The sequence below is a fragment of the Vicia villosa genome, linkage group LG6 (assembly GCF_029867415.1).
Source record: "Vicia villosa cultivar HV-30 ecotype Madison, WI linkage group LG6, Vvil1.0, whole genome shotgun sequence".
Classification (NCBI taxonomy): domain Eukaryota; kingdom Viridiplantae; phylum Streptophyta; class Magnoliopsida; order Fabales; family Fabaceae; genus Vicia; species Vicia villosa.
Genome location: NC_081185.1, coordinates 35,120,059 through 35,131,505, shown reverse-complemented (window position 1 = coordinate 35,131,505; position 11,447 = coordinate 35,120,059). Strand labels below are relative to the sequence as shown.

General features: G+C 34.4%; 1 protein-coding gene across 1 annotated transcript; it reads left to right on the top strand.

Moving 5' to 3' along the window:
• The first annotated feature begins 2,329 nt into the window (after positions 1-2,329).
• Positions 2,330-4,896, top strand: LOC131613521 (uncharacterized). Its single transcript, XM_058885182.1, has 2 exons — positions 2,330-2,803; positions 3,031-4,896. Exons 1-2 carry the CDS (start codon positions 2,330-2,332, stop codon positions 4,894-4,896), a joined length of 2,340 nt encoding a protein of 779 aa, XP_058741165.1.
• Positions 4,897-11,447: the final 6,551 nt, after the last annotated feature.

Sequence of the window (11,447 nt, the reverse complement as noted above, 5' to 3'; positions counted from 1 at the left end):
CTTAATATCATATATCCTAATTCTAGATTCTAGAATTGGAGCAAACGTACCCTATACGAGGACGACAAGGGAAACTGCCTAAAAAAATCGCGTGTTGTTTTTTCCTTTCCGTATGTTTATTTTCATGCGCAAAAGTTTGTGTGATTTAGTTCGCTGAACCTGTTTTACCATAGTTGTAGTGATTGAAAAACATCTTAAAAATTCATAGCATTCAATTTGATTGCTATCTAGTAACATCGCCACTACAACTTAAGTAAAATTGAACTTGGTGTATTTTGCACACCAAGTGTTTGATAAATTGACAAACACACAAACTATTGAATTTATCTTAAACAAGTCATTAAAAGTAGTAAGTACTCAGAGATATCGTTTAGGCGATTGATTAATTGGATACGTATTGATTCAATCTCATCATCTTTAGTCCATTCAGTTTCGCATATCTGATCCTTCCAATAACGGATCGTTTAGACGATTTTGATTTCGGGAACTTTCGCACTAATTAAAAACACCTTTAAGAAGCACATATTTTTAAGGGATCTATTCAACCCCTCTTCTAGATCCGTCTTATCGTCTAACAAATGTTGGTTGATGATTAATGTTAAACCTTCTATATTGAGTTGGATCTATGTTTTGCTCCTCTTCATTCTTTGACAGTTGCAGCCTTAGTTCAACTGGTGTAATGGTAGCATTATAATATTCCACTTCACACCTTTTCAATATCTCAAGAGCATATCTCTTTTGATGTATAAACAATCCCCTTTTGGACTTTTGAAACTCCATGCTAAAGAAGTATGTCAGAATATCAAAGTTTCTCATCTCAAATTTTTCATAAGTTCACTCTTAAAATTAAAAATACTCTTCAAAGAATGGCCATCCCTTCATTTGTATCCATCTTCATGAATGAAATATAATTATTTTAAAGAATAAACATGAACTGTTTACATGTATCCCTAAACAAATGATAAATACAATTCAAAAAAAAAAACAAGTGTATGAACCTTTTAACATAAAACGCATAAAATAAATTCAAAAAATATATTTATAAGAATTCAAATTTTATTTAATCTTTAAAATATTTCATATTTCAATTTTAGTATTACATTTTCATGTATATAAGAATTTTAGCCGTGACATAATCACAAAACAATATTTGAAAGACATTGCTTAAAATTAGAGAGTTTCTCACTTCATCCCTTAAATCTCTCACCTATCACTCATTTGTCAAAATTGAGAAAATTCCAATTGCATGAAATTTTTAGTAATTATATTTACACAAGGTTTTGAAAATAGAGTGTTATGTAGATGTATCTACAGAACATTCTGTTATATTTTCAAATCAACTATGCTTTACTCCTAAACTATAATTTTTATAACAAAAATAGAACATTAAATTATAGTAAATCAAAATATAACAGAATATTTCATAAGTACATCGACGAAACGCTCTATTTTCAAAACATTCGTAGATGTTACGAAAGATTTTATTTAATTTGTGAATTTTCCAATTAATTTAGAATCTTCTCAAATTTCACTATGTTTTAACGTTTCCGTAAATATATTTACAAAAAAAGTTAATTTTTACAAAAAAAAAAAAAAATGCTTCCGATAAAGGTACATCTACAAAAACGGAAACCTAAATAAAATTTCATCAAATAGCTAAAGAGATTTTTATCTAAAATAATTTTTTGTAAAAGCTACTTTTGGAATATACTACTGAAAATTGTATATTTAGATAAAAAATTACTAATTTTTAAGAAATCCAAGAAATGACGTGGTTAACTCGGCAGAACTCGAGCACGAGAAACTGAGTTTAAACTCGGCATGTTTTGAAAAAAAAGAGCAAATAAAACAAGTAGTTCATTGCGTTGCTTTGTTCATTCATGCCTTGCGAATTCACCTTCTCGTTCTTTCCTTCCTAAAAACCAACCAGATTCTCTTTTTTCCTCTTCTTCTTCCACATTAACGTCTCTTCTTGCGCACAGTCATCTTCAGATTATTTATTTTTTGTTATTATTATCTTATATATTTGTATACTTGTTGAAAACAAAACCTTACCATTGAAAGTTTCAACCATTTTCTCCTCAGAGGTTAACGAACAAATATTCAACAACATGCTTCTGTTATATATAATATATTTGTGTGATAATTACTTCAATATTCCGATTAATTGTTTACAGTATTTGGTTGTAATAAATAATGCAGGTGTGTGATAAGAACTATTGATTCTGAACTTGTATATTACTGGATCTGAGGTTCATTATTAAATTTCTTCTTGAGCCTTGAGTTGAGTCTATAGTTATTAGGTTTATTTTCCCAATTTTCTTGGCAGATGGCGTCTTTTGAAGAGAGCGATAATGATGTTTTCATGGAGCATCATGAATTGAGTCCTCTAATAGGTCCTGACCATCAGGTGGAAATTCCTTTCATGATTGAGAATTCAAACCAGCTTTCCGATTCAGAATATGTGCATGATAAATCACTTTCCGATGCTTTTGGCTTGCCCGTCTCAGTCTCGTGGAGTGACGCTGATACAAAATGTTTAGTACTTGGTTTGTTCATTTTTGGGAAGAATTTTATTCAGATTAAAAGATTCTTAGAGAACAAAGGGATGGGGGAAATACTTTCATTTTACTATGGAAAGTTTTACAAAACGGATGGATATCGTAGATGGTCGGAGTGCAGGAAGTTAAAAGGGAGAAAATGTATGATTGGGAAGAAACTTTTTAGTGAACCAAAACAACGTGAACTTCTGTCTCGCTTGATTCCTAATGTTTCTGAAGAATCCCAAGATACTTTGTTACAGGTAGTCAACTGCGCCATCTCATTTCCTCATATTTAGTCCTTCATTTTATGTTTCAAATCAAAGCTTTGCTAGTTTATGAAGTAGCTGAATGATTTATCATTTTATTGTGATGTACCTTGGTTATTTCAACCTCTATGCCCATACCAGTAACTTTTTCCTTTAAGTCACTTCAGTTATATATATCATTTGTTTCAGTTCTCACTTTACATATATTTATTATACTCAAGGTTTCTAAGTCATATATGGAGGGCAGAATTTCTCTAGAAGAATACATATCTTCTTTGAAGTCTACTGTTGGACTTGGCGTTCTTGTGGATGCAGTAGGTCTCGGTAATGTGAAGGGAGACCTTACTCGGTTTTGTATGAAACATGGGAAGAACAATCAAGCGAAAACTTGCAAAGAGTTGTCTTCTCTTGGACCCAGTGATATTATACAATCTTTGAAAGGAGGATTTCGGTTGAGCAAAACCAAGAGTAATGAACTCTTTTGGGAAGCTATTTGGCCCCGCTTACTAGCTAGAGGTTGGCACTCTGAGCAACCAAAAAATCGAAGCTATGTTACCTCTAAAGATTATCTGGTTTTTCTTATTCCCGGTGTAGACAAGTTTTCAAGGAGAAAACTTGTGAAAGGTGTTCATTACTTTGATTCTGTTAGTGATGTCTTGAGCAAAGTAGTAGCTGAACCGAATATTCTCGTGCTCAAAGAAGAAGAAGAAGCTAAAGTTGGTAGCTGCAGTGAGGAGGATCTAGAAAAGGGATCAAATGAAGATGATTTATCTGACGATCATCGTCAATGTTACCTCAAGCCCCGTTCTTCTACCTACAGTAAAGATCATATCAAATCCATGTTTATTGATACCGGTTTGGTGCATGGAAAAAAGCCATCTGGTTTAAGGGAATTGAAATCTGTACCTGATAACTCATTGTGTAAAGTTGAGGTAGATGCTGCTGGTAAAAAATTTAAATGGCAAAAATATATGAGGAAAGTGAAACATGGCAAGGATATGTCTAAAAGAATTAAACAGAATTCGACAAAGTTGACAGTTATTGATACTAATAGACTTCGTGAAGGAAAACTATTGAAGCTGAAAGTTAAACAGCTGAAACATCCGTCAGTTGAAATAGAAGATTCGTCTATGATGACTACTAGTCTTCTGAGAGAAAGTAAAAGTGGTTCTTCAACAGATGTTTCACCAAAGATAGTGGACACAGATAGTAGCAGAGGTGTATTCAACAGTGGTGCTACCAGTAAGAATGAAGAATATGATAATCCTGATAATGATGCAAACAAGGTGGTCAAAAGCCAGAAAAATCAACATGTGTTTCTGTTTGATGATAATGGAATGAAGAGGATCATAAAGAATCAATTTAATCGAAGGGTACGATCAGGTGATTCTAATCACGTAGCTGTTCCTATCAAAAGGAGGAGATTGTCTGCTTGTGTCAAGGCAGAGAAAAGCCGCATCAATGAGAATTCATCAAAAAAACTAGGATTCTTTCAGTCTTCTAGCCTTTGCAAAGCCAACAAAAATGTTTGTGATCCAGTTAGTCATCTGCATAATGGTAGTACAGCTGCTTCTTTTACAGACAGAAGTTTGGAAGAGAATAATGAGAAGAGCATTCTCAAGGACAGCTATCTACGCACGAGTGTTTCATTTGAATCTTTCACCTTTAACATTTCGCAGGATCCATTCAAGTCTGAAAACAGCATATTGATGGCAAAAGCGGGGGAAGACGAGCAAGGCCTAAAGGCAAGAGATCCATGCGTAACATCTGCTACTCAGGAAGTGGTTGAGGAGCCTCTGAGAACCATTTGTGATGTTGGTTCTTTGGAAATACAGACTGATATAAATCCGAGAAGACAGAGCACTAGAAACAGGCCAATGACAGTTAGAGCACTGGAATGTATAGCAAATGAGTTCTTGCATGTGCAAAAGAAACAAAAAAAGAAAGACTTCCAGACACACAGAGATCCTTTCAATCCTTGCCGCGAGGCTCGTACAAGTGGCAAAACGATGTTGCGCCGTCATTGTTCAGATCATGGGAATGCAGTTTCAGTACAAGAAGAAAAGCATTTGATTGCAGATGTATAAAGTTTTTTTTTTTTAAAGATAGAGTATAGACATAGATAAGTTATTATACAAATATGGATCTTAAAAAAAAAATTCTTAAGTAGCTAGAGTGGGAGATGTTTTGAAGCAGTGTTATTCATTCAACCATGGTACTATATCTGTTAGTAGTTGATTAGTTGATAGTTGATAAAAGATAGTTTTAGAGAGTTGTTTAGAAAGAAGGCTATTTCATTGATTTCTTGGATGATTGTTTACAATGTAGCAATTGCCTATTTATAGGCTTCAAGTCACCAACCTCTCAATGGTGGTGAATGTTTCTACATTACATTAGTTCTTTCTAGAGTTTTCATGATATGTTATTATCATGATAAATCTAGATTCTTCTATATTTGCCATACACTTATATATCTAGATTGTTCTACCATATTCATACAACTTATAGTTCTAGGATGCTCTATATTTTCATACATATTATATTTAAGAATACTCTAGAAATTTGTAGCAACTTCAATACTCCTCCTTGATACAAATTTCTTTGACTCCTAGCATAGCTCGTAGATCTTCAAATCTTGGTCTCGGCAACGCTTTCGTGAATATGTCTGCAATTTGATCTTCTGTCCTGCAGTAGTCAAGTCTGATCTCTTTAGTTGCTTCAGCTTCTCTGATAAAGTGATACTTGATTGCTATGTGTTTTGTTCTGCTGTGATGCACTGGATTTTTCGCCATTGCAATTGCTGATTTGTTGTCACAGTTGATCTTAGTAGGCTCATCTTGTTTTTCTCCCATGTCTTCAAGTATCCTGCGAAGCCATATAGCTTGACTCGTTGCTTCAGCAGCTGCCACGTACGCTGCTTCTGCTGTTGATTGTGCAACCGTAGCTTGCTTCTTTAAGGCCCAAGAAAATATTCCTGATCCTAGAGAGAAAGCATAGCCAGAGGTACTCTTCATGTCATCTAGCGAACCTGCCCAATCACTGTCGGTGTAGCCAAGTAATCCTGAGTTGGATTCGTTAGTGTACCATATACCGAACTCTTTTGTTCCTTGAAGATACCTCAAAATTCTTTTTCCTGCTCCAAAGTGTATTTGACTTGGGCTTTGCATGAATCTTGATAAAAGACTTGTAGCATACATTATATCTGGCCGTGTAGCTGTTAAATATAGGAGACTTCCAATTAGACTTCTGTATTTGGATGCATCAGCTTCTGGTGCTCCATCATTCTTTTGTAGTTTCTCATTTTTTATAAGTGGAGTAGCGACAGGTTTGCAACCGTACATCTTGAATTTCTTAAGTAAGCCTTTTGTGTATTTCTTTTGTGAGATGAATATCCCTTCATTTCTCTGACTTACCTCTATACCGAGGAAGTAACTCATCAAACCAAGGTCGGTCATCTCAAAGGTCTTCATCATGTCTTCTTTAAACTCCATCATCATCTTAGTATTGTTTCCCGTGTAGATAAGGTCATCTACATATAGAGAGAGTAAGAGAGTGTACTGACCTTGGGACTTGATGTAAAGTGTAGGCTCACTCTTGCTCCTCCTGAATCCTCGATCCATGAAATATTGATCGATTCTGCTATACCATGCTCGAGGTGCTTGCTTCAAACCGTAGAGTGCTTTTCTTAGTCTTAACACTTTGCTTTCTTCACCTTCAGATATGAATCCTCGTGGCTGCTCCACATAGATCTCTTCTTCAAGTACGCCATTAAGGAAGGCAGATTTGACATCTAGTTGATGGATACTCCATCCTTTTTGTGCCGCAAGAGCTATTAGAGCTCTTATGGTATCAAGACGAGCTACTGGCGCAAATGTCTCATTGTAGTCAATCCCAGGTTGTTGTGAGTAACCCTTAGCTACAAGCCTCGCCTTGTGTTTCTGTATGGTACCATCAGGGTTGAGCTTTGTCTTATAGACCCACTTAACCCCAATAATATCTTTTCCATGGGGACGATTTACTAACTCCCATGTGTTGTTTTTTTCGATCATCTTTATCTCTTCTTCCATAGCCTTGACTCATACTTCCTGCTTTGACGCTTCTTCAAAACTTCCAGGTTCAAGTATGGCCATGTTACAGGTTTCATATATGTCCACCAAGGATCTTACTCGTCTTGGAGTAGACTCTGGTGATGATAGTTCTTGTTCTTGCTCTTGTTGTTGTGGTGGAGGCGAAAGAGGTTCACCTGATTCTTCTTCCTCAGGTTCTTCATCCTCAGGTTCTTCTTGACGTAGTTGAGCTGGTATACGGATGTTCTTCTCCACTTTTTCTTCATCCCAATTCCAAGATGCATTCTCATCAACTTCAACATCTCGACTGATGATGAGTTTTTTAGTTTGCAAGTTGTAGACACGGTATCCCTTAGAGATTGTGCTATACCCCAGGAAGATACCTCGTATAGTCTTGTCTTCAAGCTTATGCCTCTTCACGTCTGGAATATGAATGTAGCATATAGATCCAAAGACCCTTAGGTGCTTTGCTGATGGCTTCTTCCCGCTTCAGGCTTCAATTGGAGTCTTATCTTGTACTGCCTTAGTTGGACATCTATTGAGTATGTAAACAGCAGTGTAGACCGCTTCAGCCCAGAATGTGTTAGGCATTCCCTTCTCCTTGAGCATCGATCTAGCCATCTCCATAACTGTGCGATTCTTTCTCTCGGACACACCATTTTGTTGAGGTGAATATGCGACTGTAAGTTGTCGCTCTATGCCTTCATCCGCGCAAAATCTGTCAAACTCGCGAGAGGTGTACTCTTTGCCGCGATCACTTCTTAGTACTTTTATCCGTTTTCCACTTTGATTTTCCGCAAGGGCCTTGAACTTTTTGAATACTCCAAAGACTTCTGATTTTTCTTTTAGGAAATAGACCCATGTCATTCTAGAGAAGTCGTCAATGAAGAGTATAAAGTACCTATTGTTCTCATGTGATGGCGTCCTCATCGGTCCACATACGTCGGTATGTATCAGCTCCAACAGGTCTTTCGCTCTCCATGCTCCACTTGTTGAAAATGGAAATCGGTGTTGCTTACCAAGGAGACACCCTTCGCACACTTCATTGTTGTCCTTTATGCTTGGAAGATCTCTCATCATGTTCTTCTCATGTAACTGCTTAAAGGCATGTGTGTTGAAGTGGCCAAATCTTCGATGCCAGAGCCATGAATCATCAACTTGTACTTTCATGGCAATGTTAGTTGCATATTTTAAATTTAGCGGGAAGCTTCTATTGTTCTTATTCATCTTCACTTGGGCGATCTCGGCCCTTTTATTTTTGTTGTCTAATATTTTACATACACCTCCTTCAAAGTGAAGTGTATAGCCTCTCTCCATCATTTGACCAATGCTTAGAATATTTTCTTTTAGGATGGGAACTAGTAAGACATCATGGATGAGTCGCGTACCTTTATCAGTCTCCACCATGACAATGCCTTTTCCTTTTGATTCAACCACACTACCATTTCCCAGTCGGACTTTCACTTTGACAGACTCGTCAATGCTTTTGAAAATAGTCTCATCCTTGGCCATGTGATTGCTACATCCACTATCCAAGTACCAGCTTCCTCCTTTTTCTTTTGAGTCTTGAGTGGCATAGAACATACATTGTTCTTGATCATGCTCCTCTGCAATATTAGCTTGATGCCTATCTTTGTTGCGACAATTTTTCTCTATGTGTCCGAACTTCTTGCAATGGTTGCATTGTGGCATATTACGGTACCAACAATTTTTCTCTGCGTGGCCTGGTCTTTTGCATATATTGCACGGAGTATTTTTATCTGGCTTGTTCTTAAAGAAATTTCTAGAAGCTTCTCTTCTTCTAGAAGTCTCTCCATAACTCTTCTTTCCTTCATCTTCTTTATTTTGGGGCCGAAATTTGAGCTTTGATTGGAAGGCATTTTCAAGTGTATCTTCTTTATGCCTATTCAATCTTTGCTCATATGCTTCAAGAGAGCCCACCAGTTCTGTCACTGATAGAGTGGACAAATCTTTGGTTTCCTCAATCGTTGTCACGATTGGGTCAAACTTTGGAGGCATAGTAATTAGAATTTTCTCAACAATTTTCTTGTCAAGAATATCATCTCCAAAAGCTCTCATTTGATTAACTATCATCTCCAAAAGCTCTCCAAAAGCACGTACCTTATCACTTCCTTGAAACTCCTCCTTCAATGTGTTCCACGCATCTTTGGCAGTCTTAGCTCCCATAATTCTTGGAAAAATTGCATCAGTCACGGCTTGTTGCAAGGTGAACAACGCCTTTGAATTTCTCTGTTTATTTTTCTTCAACTCCTTTTCTTGAGTTGCATTAAGAGTTGAAGTATCCGCGGGAACAGTGAAGCCTTCTTCTACTATGTCCCATAAATCTTGAGATGAAAAATATGTTTCCATTTTAACACGCCAGAAATCATAGTTTTCGCCATTGAAAATAGGGACAAAAATAGATGATGATTGGGTGGTGTTATCCATAGCTTAGAAACTGTTTTTGAAGTGGGTTAATATTACAAATGAAATTTTTGAAGTAGTTGGGAGGATTTTTGGAATGTTAGGTAGGTAATATAACTACGCCCAATGTATGACCGAACGTAGCTCTGATGCCACTGTTAGTAGTTGATTAGTTGATAGTTGATAAAAGATAGTTTTAGAGAGTTGTTTAGAAAGAAGGCTATTTCATTGATTTCTTGGATGATTGTTTACAATGTAGCAATTGCCTATTTATAGGCTTCAAGTCACCAACCTCTCAATGGTGGTGAATGTTTCTACATTAGATTAGTTCTTTCTAGAGTTTTCATGATATGTTATTATCATGATAAATCTAGATTCTTCTATATTTGCCATACACTTATATATCTAGATTGTTCTACCATATTCATACAACTTATAGTTCTAGGATGTTCTATATTTTCATACATATTATATTTAAGAATACTCTAGAAATTTGTAGCAACTTCAATAATATCATATATCAGTGGAAAAGAAAGCAAAGCTACTCTGAAAATTTTAAAATAGAGTGTGTTTGCATACATATTTTTTTTTGTTACTAGTTTTAGAGAGTAATTCAAATTTTCTATGTAAATCTCTTTGTTTTGACAATAAATTTACAGAATCTTTAAAATGAAGGCATTTTATAATTTTTTTTTTTTGTTAAAGTCTACTTGGAAGAGGATTTAGAGTCATTTTAGATAAGCGCTTAATTGCAGTTTTTTTAGTATAAACTAGTAACAAACCCGTGCGTCCGCACGGGTTCTGATACGGGACGCGCATTTGTTTCAGATGTATATTTTTTAATAGAAAAATGTTTGGTACCCGTAAAAAAAATTAATTAAATGTATAGAAAAATGTTTGGTACCCGTAAAAAAAATTAATTAAATGTATAGAAAAATGTCTGGTACCCGTAAAAAAAATTAATTAAATGTATAGAAAAATGCCTGGTACCCGTAAAAACATTTAGATTAATAAATTTTTTTAATATAATATATGTGAAAAATAGAAGATAAAAAATATAATAAAAAATAAAAGCTAAAAAAATTATGATGGAATGTCATGACATCAACTCATGACACCGCCCCTGCAGAACTGGAAGAAAGATTCAGTTTGTACTTAACATATACATAATATTCTATGTGGCGCATATTATGTAATCCTATATAGCGTATATTATGTAATCCTATGCGTTCGCACGGGTTCTGGTACGGAACGCGCATTTATTTCAAATGTATATTTTTTATAGAAAAAATATTTGGTTACCCGTGAAAAATAATAATTGAAGATATAATTAATAAAAAATATTAATTGAATATATAATTAATAAAAAATTATTTTGATCAGTAAATTCATGTCTCGTTATTAATCAATATTTAGATCAATAACTTAATATCCCGTTAATAATCAATATAATACGAATGTATATAAAAAAGAAAAACAAAATTTTTTAATACTAAAATACAACCCTGTTATAAAATATGTAAATAATAAGAGCTAAAAAATATTTCCTAAAAAAATAGAACAAAGCATTTGAAACAAATGAAAAAAAAAAACAATTTGAAAAAGCCACTTTGAGGAGTTGAGTATAATTTGAAAAAGCAACTTTGAGGAGTTGAGTATTGTTACAAATAGAGTTAGGATTGTCACAAATAAACAATGATTGTTTATGGTTTAATTGATAGAGAAACATAGTATTGTCACAGTCATAGAGTCAATATAGTAATTCTGATCTGGATACCCGGGCGTTTCGTATGGATACGGGTGTATTACGTGCATATGTTTTTAAAATGTAATAAGAATGAAAAAATAAAAAGAGAAAATTAGTTAAACAAATTTTTGTTTACTTAAAAGAACATATTTTTTATTTATATTTGAAGCATAAATATAATATTTCCATGTATACAAATATTTTGATCAGCAGTATATTTTCTCGTATATACATATTAAATTTGTTTTGACATTATTTATATTAAAATTATGCAATCATTTAATTTTATAAATATCAACTAATAACATAGTATTTAAAAATATTTTCCCGTATATAAATATTAAATTTGTTTTGACATTATTTATATTAATAATTATGCAATCATTTAATTTTTTAAATA